Raw genomic sequence first — 19,378 nt, 5'->3', positions numbered from 1 at the left:
GTTTACACCAATCCTCTCAGAAAGGGCTTAGTGGTTAGGTGCTGATTTGAATTCATAGTACAACTGAGTCACCCTCAAGAAGCTCAAGGATGCTACTATATTACTGACGATAAGAAGAACAGAGGAATTACAAGACTAGATCTAACGTCTGCTTTAGACCAAAAGAAATATTCCCACAACATATGCACAACTGTTTGAGAAAAGTATTTAGTGCTATTTTGTCATAACATGGAAGGTAGCTACTTAAGAAACTACATGGGAAAAAATGTGTTATGCAGGTGTGAACTACTTTTTAAAAAGTCCAATGTAGCAGTTTTATAAAATCTCAATTTCAAAACATTTCTGGGTACCAATTAAGTACCTTTACTATGATGGTTTTCGATTAAAGTTTAATAAAACATTTTTTAAAAAGCTTCTTAGCAAAGCAATTTCTCAAGCAAGAATTTTGCTTGGACTGTCTGGAAGTGGTCTGAGTGGGGCATTAGTTTTGTACCACTAGATAGTAAATTAGAACTCTAATCCAGTAATGGTCAGTATTCTCATCGGACTGTTTAAATCGTACCTGTAGCAGTAAAGACAGAATCCACAACTAATGAAACCTTCTGAAAATGAAACAGAACTGCTACTGAGATGGGATTAATATTTTAATTGGACTAATTTGTAGAGAAATAGCAGCCCTAACTTTCCTAAAGAAATATTAAATAGCCGTGGTGCTGAAAGGCACATTTGTGCAGTAGTTGTTCGCTTGGTGTTTTTTCACAATTTAAACACAATGAAAATCTTTGGATTTCTACACACAAACAAAAATACACAAAATAATATTTTGAAGTTTAAATTTCACACTTTAACAGTATTTTGACATTTTATTATAACAAACTGATGTTGAGGCTGACATTGACAACAGTAGAAAATCTACAGCAGCTCATGCGGACAACACTGATGAATGCCTCAGCCCTTTTGATTGACAACCTGAGACACTCTTCTACCTCGAAGAAACAAGATGATAGACTGAACAAGATGATAGACTGAACAAGATGATAGACTGAACAAGATGATAGACTGAACAAGATGATAGACGGAACAAGATGATAGTCATATGTCAGGTTAATGAAATCAAATCATAATACTCTGCTGTTGTGTGATACATTTTAAAAAACCAATGTATAAAACAATGATGCTCTAAATTTAGTGTCTAATGCCGTAATTCAATCTGAACCATATTTAGGTTTTGCTATTTGTCAGTAACCTAATAATGCCTTACAGCTAGTGAATTGAACACAATAAAACAAAATAATAATAATAATTGCTCTACGCAATTTCTGACTGTCTATATCACATTGTTTTGTAGTTCCAACTCCATTTCATAATGTTAAACCCAACTCCATTTCATAATGCTAAACCCATCCCCACGAACCGCCAAACAGCAACTGAATTCGCCACATTGAAAGCAGCCCTTTAGCACTTGTGTTTTGACAACATTTTGAATGGAGAGGATGAGAAGAGGTAGCCTAGCTTCCAGACTGAATCACGACAGTGAAACAAGTTAAACAAACATAAAACTGATCTGAATTCAGTCGGGATTTTCCAAGATAGAGATGTCATGTGGTTTTACTGAAGCTTTATGAAGTAGTGTTGGGAGTGAGCTTCCATTTTGGGGCCCAATAGTGTCCATCTTGGGCCCCAGTTGTTCCAGTGGCTCAGGAGGAGAAGGTGGCGGTGAGGACGGCCTCGTTCTGCTGCTGGTGGAGCGCTCCGATCCCCACAGCCGGGGCGGGCAGAGCAGGCCGACTGACCAATCGAAGCTGGGGGAAGAGAAGAAATGCATAGTTAATATTTAGTCTCACATGGCACTTCACCCATGTGGGAGACACTGTGAGAACAGACTAGATAACGTCCAGAGATTTCTAACTCATTGTGACCTTATGTCCCAAATAGGGCCGAAGGAGATTAGCCTAAGTAAGTTAGTATTCTCCAAGCAGGGTAAGTAATATCCAAAGATGTAAACCCAGTTAAATCTATACTGTGTTTTCCTGGTTCTTCAGACAGGGACAGGGCACGCAGAGCCATGGTGTAATGGGAAAGGAAAGGGAAAGGGAGATACCTAGTCAGTTGTCTTCAACTGAAATGTGTCTTCAATGGTAACACACCCCAGCACAAGTTATATCTACGACTCCCCACCGAGATTCAATCGCCGGGTCCGCCCTTCACACGGTTGCTCCCACCTACCTGTTTCCCAGTCTGATTTCTAAACTGTCTCAATGAAAGTGTCAAATATCCACACACAAAAACAACCAACCAAAGACAGGGACAGGGCTCACCTTGCAGGCCAGCTGCTTCTCAAACCTGGGGGCCAAAAACGACCAGGGGCCCATGTTCTGGGGCTCCTCCTGACTCCACACGAACTCTGTATGGGACACACACAAAAACCAAGGTAATTGTCCATTCATATTGATTTAATGCTGTTGCAGAGAAGTAAAGGGAACAGATGGCATCTGTAGTAAAGGAACAGCTTCTCAGAGCATTGTCCAGGAGGGGGAAAAAACATGCTCCGTGGAGAATTTCCTTTGAAATAGCTTTTTAGACCAGGCCGAGACTTAATCTGTGTCTGAGAAAATCAGCCTATGGTGTCTGTGGTAATTAGTGATGACCCAGCATGGGCCAAGCCAGGTGAGGTCGAGGTCAGGTCAGGGTACCTTAAGCGTCGGTGTACTTGGATAAAAGCAACTGCTAAACAGTATTTTAGATTTAGATACTAAAACCCTGCACCTTAGGAGACGTCTGCCCTACGTACAGACATGGAACACTTTAATAGTGTTTACATACCGTTTTACCCACTTTATATGTATATACTGTATTCTAGTCAAGGCTTATTCTATATAACTACTGCTGTACATACCTTTTCTATTCATATACTGTCCACAATGTCTATACACACCATCCTTTAATCATGTTTAAATAAATAAATATACACATATACTTATAGTCTGGACTCTGACATTGCTCGTTCTAATATTTCTTCATTCCTTTCGATACATTTTGGAGATTTTTGTGTATTGTTAGGTATTACTGCACTGAGCTAGAAACAAACATTTTGCTACACCTGCGACAACATCTGCAAAATATGCGTACGCAACCAATACATTTTTATATGATAGTAAAAATCTAGTCAAATTTTATTGGTCACATACACATGGTTAGCAGATGTTAATGCGAGTGTAGCGAAATGCTTGTGCTTCTAGTTCCGACCGTGCAGTAATATCTAACATGTAATCTAACAATTTCACAACAACTACCTTATATACACAAGTGTAAAGGAATGAATAAGAATATGTACATAAAACTATATGAATGAGCGATGGCCGAACGGCATAGGCAAGATGCAGTAGATGGTATAGAGTACAGTATATACATATGAGATGAATAATGTAGGGTATGTAAACATTATATTAAGTGGCCTTGTTGAAAGTGGCTAGTGATACATTTTTACATACATTTTTTCATTATTAAAGTGGCTGGAGATGAGTCAGTATGTTGGCATCAGCCACTCAATGTTAGTGGTGGCTGTTTAACAGTCTGATGGCCTTGAGATATAAGCTGTTTTTCCAGTCTCTCGGTCCCAGCTTTGATGCAGTAGTGTTTGAGGTAAGTAGTGGCCAGGTCAGGTACAGCCTACCTTTAGCATTGGTGTACTTGTTCAGCTCCTGCTGCAGGGCCTCCAGAGGAAAGGGACACAGCTCCTCCAGTCTGATCAGTGCTGTGGTCTGAGTGGCAGCTGACGTTTCCCTCTGCTTCAACAGGGCATAGTAGTGCTTTCCTGAGCACAACACCACCCGCTGGACACTACAGGGATAAAAAGAACAGGATTATTAAATCAAACCTGGACAGCAATATTACACACACAGAGGACCAAACATTAGGAACATCTGCTCCTTCCATGACAGACTGACCAGGTGAATTCCAAGTGAAAGCTATGACGCCTTACTGATGTCACTTGTTAAATCCACATCAGTGTAAATGTAGGGGAGGAGAAATTAAGACATGGATTATGTATGTGTGCCACTCAGACAGTGAACGGGCAAGACAAAATATTTAAGAGCCTTAGAAGGGGTATGGTAGTAGGTGCCAGGAGCACCGGCTTGAGTGTGTCCACAACTGCAACGATGCTGGGTTGGTCAATGTCAACAGTTTCCTGTGTGTATCAAGAATGGTCCACCACCCAAAGGACATCCAGCCAACTTGACACAACTGTGGGAAGCATTGGAGTCAACATGGGCCAGCATCCCTGTGGAACGCTTTCGACACCTTGGGCTTCTGAGTGATGCAGCGGTTTAAGGCACTGCATCTCAGTGCTAGAGGCATCACTACAGACCCTGGTTCGATTCCAGGCTGTATCACAACCGGCCGTGATTGGAAGTCCCATAGGGTGGCGCACAATTGGCCCAGCGTCATCCGGGTTTGGCCAGGGTAGGTCGTCATTGTAAAATAGAATTTGTTCTTAACTGACTTTCCTAGTTAAATAAAGGTTAAATAAAATAAATCAAAAACCTTGTAGAGTCCATCCCCCGATGAATTGAGTCTGTAATGAGGACAAACGGGGAACTGAATATCAAACTTTTTGGAACCATGACACACCTTGATGGGATATAAAATTCTGCAGCAACCCTAAGATTTCCTTATTAAATTAACCAAATATTTCCCTATAAAATTAACCAAAGATTTCACTATTAAATTAACCTAATATTTCCCTGTGACAAATATTTTTTATATACAGTGCCTTGCGAAAGTATTCGGCCCCCTTGAACTTTGCGACCTTTTGCCACATTTCAGGCTTCAAACATAAAGATATAAAACTGTATTTTTTTGTGAAGAATCAACAACAAGTGGGACACAATCATGAAGTGGAACGACATTTATTGGATATTTCAAACTTTTTTAACAAATCAAAAACTGAAAAATTGGGCGTGCAAAATTATTCAGCCCCTTTACTTTCAGTGCAGCAAACTCTCTCCAGAAGTTCAGTGAGGATCTCTGAATGATCCAATGTTGACCTAAATGACTAATGATGATAAATACAATCCACCTGTGTGTAATCAAGTCTCCGTACAAATGCACCTGCACTGTGATAGTCTCAGAGGTCCGTTAAAAGCGCAGAGAGCATCATGAAGAACAAGGAACACACCAGGCAGGTCCGAGATACTGTTGTGAAGAAGTTTAAAGCCGGATTTGGATACAAAAAGATTTCCCAAGCTTTAAACATCCCAAGGAGCACTGTGCAAGCGATAATATTGAAATGGAAGGAGTATCAGACCACTGCAAATCTACCAAGACCTGGCCGTCCCTCTAAACTTTCAGCTCATACAAGGAGAAGACTGATCAGAGATGCAGCCAAGAGGCCCATGATCACTCTGGATGAACTGCAGAGATCTACAGCTGAGGTGTGAGACTCTGTCCATAGGACAACAATCAGTCGTATATTGCTCAAATCTGGCCTTTATGGAAGAGTGGCAAGAAGAAAGCCATTTCTTAAAGATATCCATAAAAAGTGTTGTTTAAAGTTTGCCACAAGCCACCTGGGAGACACACCAAACATGTGGAAGAAGGTGCTCTGGTCAGATGAAACCAAAATTGAACTTTTTGGCAACAATGCAAAACGTTATGTTTGGCGTAAAAGCAACACAGCTGAACACACCATCCCCACTGTCAAACATGGTGGTGGCAGCATCATGGTTTGGGCCTGCTTTTCTTCAGCAGGGACAGGGAAGATGGTTAAAATTGATGGGAAGATGGATGGAGCCAAATACAGGACCATTCTGGAAGAAAACCTGATGGAGTCTGCAAAAGACCTGTGACTGGGACGGAGATTTGTCTTCCAACAAGACAATGATCCAAAACATAAAGCAAAATCTACAATGGAATGGTTCAAAAATAAACATATCCAGGTGTTAGAATGGCCAAGTCAAAGTCCAGACCTGAATCCAATCGAGAATCTGTGGAAAGAACTGAAAACTGCTGTTCACAAATGCTCTCCATCCAACCTCACTGAGCTCGAGCTGTTTTGCAAGGAGGAATGGGAAAAAATTTCAGTCTCTCGATGTGCAAAACTGATAGAGACATACCCCAAGCGACTTACAGCTGTAATCGCAGCAAAAGGTGGCGCTACAAAGTATTAACTTAAGGGGGCTGAATAATTTTGCACGCCCAATTTTTCAGTTTTTGATTTGTTAAAAAAGTTTGAAATATCCAATAAATGTTGTTCCACTTCATGATTGTGTCCCACTTGTTGTTGATTCTTCACAAAAAAATACAGTTTTATATCTTTATGTTTGAAGCCTGAAATGTGGCAAAAGGTCGCAAAGTTCAAGGGGGCCGAATACTTTCGCAAGGCACTGTAGATTAAATAGGGTATTTATTTGAAATATTTTCATAGTTCCTTAACTCATGATGATAAAAGCATCCCGAGAATCTGCCCAGAATTTTTGTTCAGGTTTTTAGTTTTGAACCGTTTTGGCTACAGACAAGCGTTTTTGTTGTTGTTTTTTTGCATTGTAAAATTTGGACCAGAGTCACCAAGCCATGCTCCGTTTGTTTCTATGGCAGAGGCTGTGGTATAAGCTAAACCCAGAGACATATATTAAGAAATAAATGACTCCGGCTAAGCTTAATCAGATTTGTCTGTGCTAATTGTTTTCACAAAGTGAAATGATACAAATGACTTTGCTTGTGAAACAACCTGAATGCGATTACAGCCTCTAGTCTTCTTGGGTAGGACGCTACAAGCTTGGCACACCTGTATTTGGGGAGTCTCTTTCATTTTTCTCTGCAGATCCTCTCAAGCTCTGTCATGTTGGATGGGGAATGTCGCTGCACAGCTATTTTCAAGTCTCTTCAGAGATGGTTGATCGGGTTCAAGTTGGGGCTCTGGCTGGGTCACTCAAGGACATTCAGCAACTTGTCCCATAGCCACTCCTGCTTTGTCTTGGCTGTGTGCTTATGGTCGTTGTCCTGTTGGAAGGTGAATCTTCAGCCCAGTCTGAGGTCCTGAGGACTCTAGAGCAGGTTTTCATCAAGGATCTCTCTGTACTTTGCTCCGTTCATCTTTCCTTTGATCCTGACTAATCTCCCCGTCCCTGCTGCTGAAAAACATCACCACAGCATGATGCTGCCACCACCATGCTTCACCGTAGGGATGGTGCTAGGTTTCCTCCAGACGTGACGCTTGGCATTCAGGCCAAAGAGTTCAATCTTGGTTTCATCAGATCAGAGAATGTTGTTTCTCATGAGAGTCTGAGAGTCCGTTCAGCCTGTCATGAGGCTTTTACTGAGGAGTGGCTTCAGTCTGGCCACTCTACCATAAAGGCCTGATTGGTGGAGTGCTGCAGAGATGGTTGTTCATCTCCACAAAGGAACTCTGGAGCTCTGTCAGTGACCATCAGGTTATTGGTCACCTCCCTGACCAAGGCCCTTCTCCCCCGATTGCTCAGTTTGGCCGGGCGACCAGCTCTAGGAAGAGTCTTGGTGGTTCCAAACTTCTTCCATTTAAGAATGACGGAGGCCACTGTGTTCTGGGGGACCTTCAATGCTGCAAACATTTTTTGGTACCCTTCCCCAGATCTGTGTCTCGACACAATCCTGTCTCGGAGCTTTACGGACAATTCCTTTGACCTCATGGCTTGGTATTTGCTCATGGCTTGGTACATGCACTGTCAACTATGGGACCTTACATAGACAGGTGTGCCTTTCCAATCAAGTTGCGGAAGCATCTCAAGAATGATCAATGGAAACAGAATGCACCTGAGCTCAATTTTGAGTCTCATAGCAAAGGTTCTGAATAGTTATGTAAATAAGGTATTTCTGTTTAGTATTTTTTATAAATCTGCAAAAAAATAACATTTTTTTTTTGCTTTGTCATTATGGGGTATTAAGTGTAGAATGATGAGGAAAATGTTGTATTTAATCCATTTTAGAATAAGGCCGTAACGTAACAAAATGTGGAAAAAGTCAAGTGGTCTGAATACTTTTCGAATGCACTGTATCTATCACATCCTAGAACCTTTTTTTGGTTCCAAATTTAAATTATTTTCTGACAGTGTACTATTTGATGGAGAGTGTATCCTGGGTCCTTCTTTACCTTGCTGGTGTGACTGAGGGGTCACCAATCACAGGCTTGAAATATGTACCAGGAGCCATGTCAACCAGACTGGATGTTGCTCCCTACAGTTAGAAAACGGGAAGGAAATTCAACTCAGTCATTAAATATCTCCTGATCTATAAATAACTAGTCACCATGAGTGTTTCTGCACCTCTCCTTGCCCAAACGGATCTCCTCAAATAGCCTAAATGACTACTTTATGGCTTGATTGTATTAGAGGTTGAATATTTAAATGTCTTACAGAGAATCGGAGCAAAGTCTTGGGCCCGGCCACGATGAGCGGCTTGCGGAAGTTGCGTATCATTTGTCGTCTCAGCAGGTGGAAATACTGTGCTGGAGTCGTAGGGTTGACAACGCCCATGTTGACATTGTCACCATCCACCCCCTCCTCTTTACTGTCACACAGCTGGGGAGATGGCGAGAGATGATGGTTATTTAGATAGACAAGAAACCATACGTTTCAATGATCAGCTATTTTAATATATATATATATATATATATATATTAAAATAGCTGATCATTGAAACGTATGTTTGTATATATGTTTTATATATGTTTTAACTAGGCAAGTCAGTTAAGAACAAATTCTTATTTTCAATGACGGCCCAGAACGACAGGTCAGCTCGGGGATTTGAACTTGCAACCTTTCGGTTACTAGTCCAACGCTCTAACCAGTAGGCTACCCTGCCGCCCCAATAACAGAGGTAGTTGACCCAGGTTCTTAATCAAAAGTCGTTCCTCAATTCCTCACCTCCTCTCCCCTCATTCCTCCCCTATTGGGATTTTGAGAAGGAAGTGAGGAGAGCAGAGAAACTGAAGAGGAAAGACGTTTGACAAAAGAAGCCCAGCCAAACAAATTGGGACCGGCTGTCCTCCTCACCTGTAGGAACCTCTCTATACGGCATGAGGAGTGTTCAGGTCCGGCTCCGTCATAACCATGGGGCAGCAGGATCACCATCCCACACTGCAGCAGCCACTTAGCCTCACCTGGGAGAGACAGGGAAACGTTTCAATCAACCCCTAATGAAACCAGCCTCCATCTAGCTATATGAAGCCTTTACGTATCCCACAATGCAGCAGCTACTAAACCTATTGGAGTAGGAACCACAAACACAGCTCAGAGTTATCTGTGAGTGCATCTATGTAGTATTAATCAAGTCTGCTCTATAAAGCCTTTTATATGTTGTCGTTAGACAACAGCCTATTATCTCTACTCGGACATGATGAGAAAATGGGTTGCCTCCATATTCCGTTCATTCAGCTACTTCCTTCAAACCCTCCTCATTCGGTTCTAAAGATTGCTGGGCCGGTTTCCTGGACATGGATTGAGCCAAGCCCTGGACTCAAAACCACTTTCAAATGGTAAACATGTTATTTAGTCCAGAACTAGGCTTAATCTGTGTCCAGGAAACCGTCCCGATAGGTATACTGTGCACCACGAGTGGTTAGAATGAACCCGGTCCATCATGTACAACTGTCTGTAAATACAGGAACTAACCTAAAAATAGCCCTTGGCTACAGGAAGTGACATTAATTCCAATAATTAACCAGAGTATCATACCTCCGGAGATGAAGGTGTCGAAGATGATCTGAGCTCCGTTGAAGAAGTCACCAAACTGAGCCTCCCAGATGGGCAGGAGTTTAGGCTGGGCGATGGCCATGCCATACTCAAAGCCCAGCACGGCCTCCTCAGACAGAGCACTGTTACACACCTGGGTGACACACACAGACACACACAAGTGCACGCTCTATAACAAGTTTAACCAGTATACAGTAGAAGATAATGGTTTAGTTATAATGAGCATGTGACTGTTTCAGTTGTACAGGGGTGGGCAACAGGAGGGATTTTCTTTGCCCTGTTGAAAAGTTTTAGTAAATTATTTGTATATATTATTATTTTAGTTTTTAGTCACAAAACCAAAATCACCAGGAATTCAGCTGAAAAAAATAGTTTAAAATAGGAAACCTGTTCCCAAGAGATACATGTGATCGTGTCTCAATGTAATTCATGGTATGAAATTATTGTATTTGAAAAGAACAAATCTCTTTTTAGGATTAGTTGTGATATATTTGCAGTGTACAAATTATTATAATTATATTTCTGGTCCTCCAACCATCCGCACCAACAAAAAAAAGCATCCAGAGGCTGATTCTAGTTGCCTACCCTGCAGCAGTATTACTGACAGGAATCTTTACAGTTGTAACACTGATTCTAGTTGCCTGCCCTGCAGCAGTATTACTGACAGGAATCTTTACAGTTGTAACACTGATTCTAGTTGCCTGACCTGCAGCAGTATTACTGACAGGAATCTTTACAGTTGTAACACTGATTCTAGTTGTCTACCCTGCAGCAGTATTACTGACAGGAATCTTTACAGTTGTAACACTGATTCTAGTTGCCTGACCTGCAGCAGTATTACTGACAGGAATCTTTACAGTTGTAACACTGATTCTAGTTGCCTACCCTGCAGCAGTATTACTGACAGGAATCTTTACAGTTGTAACACTGATTCTAGTTGTCTACCCTGCAGCAGTATTACTGACAGGAATCTTTACAGTTGTAACACTGATTCTAGTTGCCTACCCTGCAGCAGTATTACTGACAGGAATCTTTACAGTTGTAACACTGATTCTAGTTGCCTACCCTGCAGCAGTATTACTGACAGGAATCTTTACAGTTGTAACACTGATTCTAGTTGCCTGCCCTGCAGCAGTATTACTGACAGGAATCTTTACAGTTGTAACACTGATTCTAGTTGTCTGCCCTGCAGCAGTATTACTGACAGGAATCTTTACAGTTGTAACACTGATTCTAGTTGCCTACCCTGCAGCAGTATTACTGACAGGAATCTTTACAGTTGTAACACTGATTCTAGTTGTCTGCCCTGCAGCAGTATTACTGACAGGAATCTTTACAGTTGTAACACTGATTCTAGTTGTCTGCCCTGCAGCAGTATTACTGACAGGAATCTTTACAGTTGTAACACTGATTCTAGTTGCCTACCCTGCAGCAGTATTACTGACAGGAATCTTTACAGTTGTAACACTGATTCTAGTTGCCTACCCTGCAGCAGTATTACTGACAGGAATCTTTACAGTTGTAACACTGATTCTAGTTGTCTGCCCTGCAGCAGTATTACTGACAGGAATCTTTACAGTTGTAACACTGATTCTAGTTGTCTGCCCTGCAGCAGTATTACTGACAGGAATCTTTACAACTAACGCTTGTCGTCTGGGGAAGGAGATGAGGACCAATGCGCAGCGTGGTACGTGTTCATCTTATTTAATGTAAACTGAACACTGAATAACAAAACAACAACGAAAACAACCGAAACAGCTCTATCTAAACTAACATAGACAACCCTCCCAACTCACGCCCTGACCACACTAAAACAAAAGAACTAAGGTCAGAACGTGACAACAAAGTGGTTTAGGGGGATAGTACATAGTCTATGTGTTAAATACCTCCATGAATCCTTTCTGTTCAGGGTCTATGTGGTTTAGGGGGATGTACATATCATTTGTGTCCTGACAAACTATCATGGCATGTCTCTGACTGAAGGTGCCTCTCCCAACGTCCTGCCCACTGATGCGAATGTTGAACCCTGCAGAACAGAATAAACACATTCTTACAAAACATGAGCGAATTACACCAAGAAATGACAACAACAAAACAATGTGTTGTTTTAAGTATTTGAAAATAAAAGAGAGCCGCACACTCTAGGAGCTCAGATGCAAAAAAAAATATTACCAACCTTCATCACCTGATGAAGACAGCTTGGCTGTCGAAACGTTGGTAATTACATTTTTGCATCTGAGCTCCTAGAGTGTGCAGCTCTCTTTGATTTTCAAGTTTTCTACTCCGCTAGCCAGCACCTCGTCTTAATAGGTGTGCGTTTCTTTTTCTTCTAGATTGTTCTAAGTATTGACATTTTATGGAAATGTTCAGTCTGGAAAACCTAAATCTATCAAGCAATTTCTGTAAAATATAATAAATATAATAAATATCAATCCCTTTTTTGTTTCCACTATCATGCAAAAAAAAACACCAAACTATGCTAGCGGAAGTTTACATACACCTTAGCCAAATACATTTAAACTCAGTTTTTCACAATTCCTGACTTTTAATCCAAGTAAAAAATCCCTGTTTTAGGTCAGTTAGGATCACCACTTTATTTTAAGAATGTGAAATGTCAGAATAATAGTAGAGAGAATTATTTATTTCAGCTTTTATTTCTTTCATCACATTCCTAGTGGGTCAGAAGTTCACATACACTCAATTAGTATTTGGTAGCATTGCCTTTAAATTGTTTACCTTGGGTCAAATGTTTCGGGTAGCCTTCCACAAGCTTCCCACAATAAGTTGGGTGAATTTTGGCCCATTCCTCCTGACAGAGCTGTTGTAACTGAGTCAGGTTTGTAGGCCTCCTTGCTCGCACACGCTTTTACAGTTCTGCCCACAAATTTTCTATAGGATTGAGGTCAGGGCTCTGTGATGGCCACTCCAATACCTTGACTTTGTTGTCCTTAAGCCATTTCGCCACAACTTTGGAAGTATGCTTGGGGTCATTGTCCATTTGGAAGACCCATTTGTGACCAAGCTTTAACTAACTGATGTCTTGAGATGTTGCTTCAATATATCCACATAATTTTCCTTTCTCATGATGCCATCTATTTTGTGAAGCACACCAGCTTGCACGCCTCCACCTTTTTCCTCCAAACATAACGATGGTCATTATGGCCAAACAGTTCTATTTTTGTTTCATCAGACCGGAGGACATTTCTCCAAAAAGTACGAACTTTGTCCCATGTGCAGTTGCAAACCGTAGTCTGGCTTTTTTATGGCGGTTTTGGAGCAGTGGCCTCTTCCTTGCTGAGCGGCCTTTCAGGTTATGTTGATATAGGACTCGTTTTACTGTGGATATAGATCATTTTGTACCGGTTTCCTCCAGCATCTTCACAAGGTCCTTTGCTGTTGTTCTGGGATTGATTTGCACTTTTCGCACCAAAGTACGTTCATCTCTAGGAGACAGAACGCGTCTCCTTCCTGAGCGGTATGACGGCTGTGTGGTCCCATGGTGTTTATACTTGCGTACTATTGTTTGTACAGACTTGTGGAGGTCTACAATTTATTTTCTGAGGTCTTGGCTGATTTATTTTGATTTTCCCATGATGTCAAGCATAGAGGCACTGAGTTTGAAGGTAGGCCTTGAAATACATCCACAGATACACCTCCAATTGACTCAAATTATGTCAATTAACCTATCAGAAGCTTCTAAAGCCATGACATCATTGTCTGGAATTTTCCAAGCTGTTTAAAGGCTCAGTCAACTCAGTGTTTGTAAACTTTTGACCCCCTGGAAATTGTGATACAGTGAATTATAAGTGAAATAATCTTTCTGTAAACAATTGTTGGAAAAATTACTTCTGTCATGCACAAAGTAGATGTCCAAACCGACTTGTCAAAACTATAGTTTGTTAACAAGAAATTTGTGCAGTGGTTGAAAAACAAGTTAAGGACTCCAACCTAAGTGTATGTAAACTTCTGACAACAACTGTATATGGTGGATACGTAAACTGGCCAGCTCAGTACAGCTTAGTTTGGCTTTGTGGTGTAAAAAGCCATGGAGTCTGACTGACCTTGGCAGAGCAGAGAGCCAAACGCCATGGCCTCAGCAGTGGACCAGTCCAGATTAGTTCCATTCTCCACTTTCGCAAGGCGACCCTGAGAGAAGAACAGATCTGTTTTCATAAAGCTTCAGAGAGTCTTTAAAACGAGAACAGCGAGCTTCATCCAGCTCGAGCAAAGAACAACAGACTGCACTGTTCACACTAGTGAGGCCTGCCGTCACCCAATTACGTTTGGGCTTTAGAAAAGCGCTATATTGCTGAAAGCAAATCAAATCAAAGTTTGTCACGTGTGCCGAATACAACCGGTGTGGACCTTACAGTGAAATGCTTACTTACAGGATCTAACCAATAGTGCAAAAAAAGGAAACATACTGTATTTGGTCAAAATCGGTTTGGTCCTTTTTCATTTGTACGGTATTGTTTACTTTCCTTTGTTTGTTTTCTCCTATTGAACTGTACATGTACATATACAGTGCCTTGCGAAAGTATTCGGCCCCCTTGAACTTTGCGACCTTTTGCCACATTTCAGGCTTCAAACATAAAGATATAAAACTATTTTTTTGTGAAGAATCAACAACAAGTGGGACACAATTATGAAGTGGAACGACATTTATTGGATATTTCAAACTTTTTTAACAAATCAAAAACTGAAAAATTGGGCGTGCAAAATTATTCAGCCCCTTTACTTTCAGTGCAGCAAACTCTCTCCAGAAGTTCAGTGGGGATCTCTGAATTATCCAATGTTGACCTAAATGAATAATGATGATAAATACAATCCACCTGTGTGTAATCAAGTCTCCGTATAAATGCACCTGCACTGTGATAGTCTCAGAGGTTCGTTAAAAGCGCAGAGAGCATCATGAAGAACAAGGAACACACCAGGCAGGTCCGAGATACTGTTGTGAAGAAGTTTAAAGCTCGATTTGGATACAAAAAGATTTCCCAAGCTTTAAACATCCCAAGGAGCACTGTGCAAGTGATAATATTGAAATGGAAGGAGTATCAGACCACTGCAAATCTACCAAGACCTGGCCGTCCCTCAACTTTCAGCTCATACAAGGAGAAGACTGATCAGAGATGCAGCCAAGAGGCCCATGATCACTCTGGATGAACTGCAGAGATCTACAGCTGAGGTGGGAGACTCTGTCCATAGGACAACAATCAGTCGTATATTGCACAAATCTGGCCTTTATGGAAGAGTGGCAAGAAGAAAGCCATTTCTTAAAGATATCCATAAAAAGTGTTGTTTAAAGTTTGCCACAAGCCACCTGGGAGACACACCAAACATGTGGAAGAAGGTGCTCTGGTCAGATGAAACCAAAATTGAACTTTTTGGCAACAATGCAAAACGTTATGTTTGGCGTAAAAGCAACACAGCTGAACACACCATCCCCACTGTCAAACATGGTGGTGGCAGCATCATGGTTTGGGCTTGCTTTTCTTCAGCAGGGACAGGGAAGATGGTTAAAATTGATGGGAAGATGGATGGAGCCAAATACAGGACCATTCTGGAAGAAAACCTGATGGAGTCTACAAAAGACCTGAGACTGGGACGGAGATTTGTCTTCCAACAACATAAAGCAAAATCTACAATGGAATGGTTCAAAAATAAACATATCCAGATGTTAGAATGGCCAAGTCAAAGTCCAGACCTGAATCCAATCGAGAATCTGTGGAAATTACTGAAAACTGCTGTTCACAAATGCTCTCCATCCAACCTCACTGAGCTCGAGCTGTTTTGCAAGGAGGAATGGGAAAAAATTTCAGTCTCTCGATGTGCAAAACTGATAGAGACATACCCCAAGCGACTTACAGCTGTAATCGCAGCAAAAGGTGGCGCTACAAAGTATTAACTTAACAGGGCTGAATAATTTTGCACGCCCAATTTTTCAGTTTTTGATTTGTTAAAAAAGTTTGAAATATCCAATAAATGTCGTTCCACTTCATGATTGTGTCCCACTTGTTGTTGATTCTTCACAAAAAAATACAGTTTTATATCTTTATGTTTGAAGCCTGAAATGTGGAAAAAGGTCGCACAGTTCAAGGGGGCCGAAAACTTTCGCAAGGCACTGTATATATATGTGCGTATTGTATCTTGAGACTGTAATTGTCTAGGATATATGCATGAAAAAACAATAATTGTTCACACAAAAAAAAAAGCACTGTATTGTAGCGAACCGTGTTAGTAATATCTAACATGTAATCTAACAATTCCACAACAACTACCTAATACACACAAAAGTGTGTATATATATATTATATATATATATATATATATCCTATAATTGTTATTACCGCCACGTGCATCTTCCCCAAGTGACTGTGTAGCTGGACTCCTTCGGGGATCTCCACAGATTTGGCCCCTACGTACTGCAGCAGGGGAGCAGGCACCCCGGTGTCCCAGTGAGTGACCCTTGCCTGGGGCTCCTCCAGACCTCCCCAGCGCCCCTGCAACAATACAACTGTATTAGTCTATTTGCTACAGCAAACAATAGAAACATGAATTCTGCTCCGTTTCTCAACACCCCAGGGAGCTCTCGTCACCAGACCCGGGTACAAACGGTCACATATTTTGAGCGTTTGCTTTAATCTGCCTGTGGTGTCAACATATTCTATTGGTTCCATCGTACGACGCAAACTCAATCAAGCCCAGCTAAAGTATTTGAAATTATTTCACATCACAGACCCTGTAGAGGGTCATATTACCTGGTGGGTGGAGGGCTGTAGAGGGTCATGTTACCTGCAGGTTCATGGGTGGAGGGCTGTAGAAGATCATGTTAGTCAGCTTGTCGTTCAGCATGCCGTAGTGGGCTGTCCTGATAGCAACACGCTCCTCCTCTGTCATCAGGCCCTCTGAGATCAGCTGGTCAGTGTAAGAGTCTGGGGTGCTCTTCCTGGAGCTGGGGGGGATGAGGAGAGGGTAGGTATTTTATGTTATTTGGACATTGTTCTGTAATCAAGGCTACATAAGGGCAAACAGTCTAAAAAAAACACTATATATTAGGAAGGTTAGAGTTGATGAGGTGTTGTTTGAAAAGATTAGTCAAGATGGCTTCATGGTCAGTCCATTGTTATACTGTAATCAAGTATACAGGCCATTGTTATACTGTAATCAAGTATACAGGCCATTGTTATACTGTAATCAAGTATACAGTTCAAGGAAATAAACATCAGCAACCATCTTGTTGCAAAGAGAATTAGAGAAGGGGGATACCAAGTCAGTTGTACAACTGAATGCATTCAACTGAAATGTGTCTTCTGCATTTAACCCAACCCCTCTGAATCAGAGGAGCGGGGGGGCTGCCTTAATCTAGTTCTCAATGATTTAGGCTACCTGGTTGGATAAATCATTGGAGAGCCTTACATTAGAACTTTGCACTTTCCAGAAATGAACTTATTAGTAGAACCCTGTCCAATGAATTGATTGTTAAATACCTCAGAGGGCAGTAAAGTCAACGACCTACCGGATGATCTTGTACATGGCAGGGTTAGTGAAGGAGGGTTCGTCCAGCTCGTTGTGTCCCCACTGTCTGTAGCAGAGCAGATCCAGAATAACATCCTTCCTGAAGCGTCTCTGGTACTCCACCGCCAGCCTCGTGGCTCGCACCACCTCATCCGCATCATCACCGTTCACATGGATCACCGCACAGCCCACCATCTTACCTGGAGAGGGGAGAAGACACACAGAGTGAGATATTACCGATGTATTGACATTCCCGTATATTACGGATTCTAATTCCCAAAGAGATATACTTGAAATATGTTAAAGATATCATAATTCCCATTTTTATTTTTTATTTACACACACACACACACACACACACACACACACACACACACATACATACATACACGCACACACACACACACACACAGTTGAAGTCAGAAGTTCGTAGTAGATTTGGATAGAAAACACTCTGAAGTTTCTAAAACTGTTTGAATGATGTCTGTGAGTATAACAGAACTCATATGGGTTGTCTATCACAGTGCCAAAGCCCCATACACTACCCACCAGTGCGACCTGTATGCTCTCATTGGTTGGCCCTCGCTTCATACTCGTCGCCAAACCCACTGGCTACAGGTTATCTACAAGTTTCTGCTAGGTAAAGCCCCGCCTTATCTCAGCTCACTGGTCACCATAGCAGCACCCACTCGTAGCACGTGCTCCAGCAGGTATATCTCGCTGGTCACCCGCAAAGCCAATTCCTCCTTTGGTCGTCTTTCCTCCCAGTTCTCTGCTGCCAATGACTGGAACGAACTGCAAAAATCTCTGAAGCTGGAGACTCACATCTCCCTCACTAGCTTTAAGCACCAGCTGTCAGAGCAGCTTACAGATCACTGTACCTGTACATAGCCCATCTGTAAACAGCCCATCTATCTACCTCATCCCCATACTGTATTTATTTATTTATTTATTTACCTTGCTCCTCTACCATTCCAGTGTTTAATTGCTATATTGTAATTATATTGTAATTACTTCGCCAGCATGACCTATTTAATGCATGGAGGAATGGGCCAAAATACCAGCAACAGTGTGTGAAAACCTTGTGAAGACTTACAGAAAACGTTTGACCTCTGTCATTGCCAACAAAGTGTATATAACAAAGTATTGAGAAACTTTTGTTATTGACCAAATACTTATTTTCCACCATAATTTGCAAATAAATTCATTAAAAATCCGACAATGTGATTTTCTGGATTTTTTTCTCTCATTTTGTCTGTCATAGTTGAAGTCTACCTATGATGAAAATTGCAGGCCTCTCTCATCTTTTTAAGTGGGAGAACTTGCACAATTGGTGACTGACTAAATACCTTTTTGCCCCACTGTATGTTATTTCATAGTTTTGATGTCTTCACTATTATTCTAAATGTAGAAAATAGTACAAATAAAGAAAAACACTTGAATGAGTAGGTATCTCCAAACTTTTGACTGGTACTGTACATATACGGGGCCTTCGGAATATATCCAGACCAATTGACTTTTTCCACATTGTGTTAGGTTCCTGCCTTATTCTAACTATTTTTTTTTCTCTCTCATCAATCTACACACAATAACACATAATGACAAAGCAAAAACAGGTTTAGACATTTTTGCACATTTATAAAAAATAAACTGAAATATCACATTAGTATTCAGACACTTTACATCAGTACTTTGTTGAAGCACAGTTGGCAGCAATTACAGCCTTGAATCTTCTTGGGTATAACGCTACAAGCTTGGCACACCTGTATTTCGGGAGTTTCTCCCATTCTTTTCTCCAGCTCTTCTCAAGCTCTGTCAGGTTGGATGGGGAGCGATGCTACATCTTTGCCTCGATCCTGACTAGTCTTCCAGTCCCTGCCGCTGAAAAACATCACCACAGCATGATGCTGCCACCACCATGCTTCACCGTAGGGATGGTGCCAGGTTTCCTCCAGATGTGATGCTTGGCATTCAGGCCAAAGAGTTCAATCTTGATTTCATCAGAATAGAGAATCTTGTTTCTCATGGTCAGAGTTTTTAGGTGCCTTTTGGCAAACTCCAAGTGGGCTGTCATGTGCCTTTTACTGAGTAGTGGCTTCCGTCTGGCCACTCTACCAAAAAGGCCTGATTGGTGG

At 41.4% G+C, this 19,378-nt stretch overlaps 1 protein-coding gene across 2 annotated transcripts in view; it reads right to left on the bottom strand.

Annotated features, from left to right (window-relative positions):
* Positions 1 to 631: 631 nt before the first annotated feature.
* The window catches only part of LOC139375841 (2-oxoadipate dehydrogenase complex component E1-like), a 38,391-nt gene continuing 19,644 nt past the window's right edge, over positions 632 to 19,378 (bottom strand). The window contains exons 7-19 of one of the 2 annotated variants that reach the window (XM_071117767.1): positions 17,245 to 17,443; positions 16,521 to 16,680; positions 16,076 to 16,228; positions 13,790 to 13,874; positions 11,615 to 11,754; positions 9,711 to 9,861; positions 9,030 to 9,136; positions 8,391 to 8,555; positions 8,129 to 8,211; positions 3,674 to 3,840; positions 2,319 to 2,404; positions 1,685 to 1,802; positions 1,437 to 1,654 (exon numbers count right to left, since the gene is read on the bottom strand). In XM_071117767.1, coding sequence (XP_070973868.1) covers positions 1,698 to 1,802; positions 2,319 to 2,404; positions 3,674 to 3,840; positions 8,129 to 8,211; positions 8,391 to 8,555; positions 9,030 to 9,136; positions 9,711 to 9,861; positions 11,615 to 11,754; positions 13,790 to 13,874; positions 16,076 to 16,228; positions 16,521 to 16,680; positions 17,245 to 17,443 — 1,601 coding nt within the window. In that variant the 3' untranslated portion in view covers positions 1,437 to 1,654; positions 1,685 to 1,697. Of the gene's footprint in view, positions 1,803 to 2,318; positions 2,405 to 3,673; positions 3,841 to 8,128; positions 8,212 to 8,390; positions 8,556 to 9,029; positions 9,137 to 9,710; positions 9,862 to 11,614; positions 11,755 to 13,789; positions 13,875 to 16,075; positions 16,229 to 16,520; positions 16,681 to 17,244; positions 17,444 to 19,378 lie in introns of both variants that reach the window. The other variant, XM_071117757.1, reaches the window with a different exon arrangement.

This window comes from Oncorhynchus clarkii, chromosome 2, assembly GCF_045791955.1.
Source record: "Oncorhynchus clarkii lewisi isolate Uvic-CL-2024 chromosome 2, UVic_Ocla_1.0, whole genome shotgun sequence".
In the NCBI taxonomy this organism is placed as follows: Eukaryota; Metazoa; Chordata; class Actinopteri; order Salmoniformes; family Salmonidae; genus Oncorhynchus; species Oncorhynchus clarkii.
This window is presented reverse-complemented; position numbering and strand designations above follow the sequence as displayed.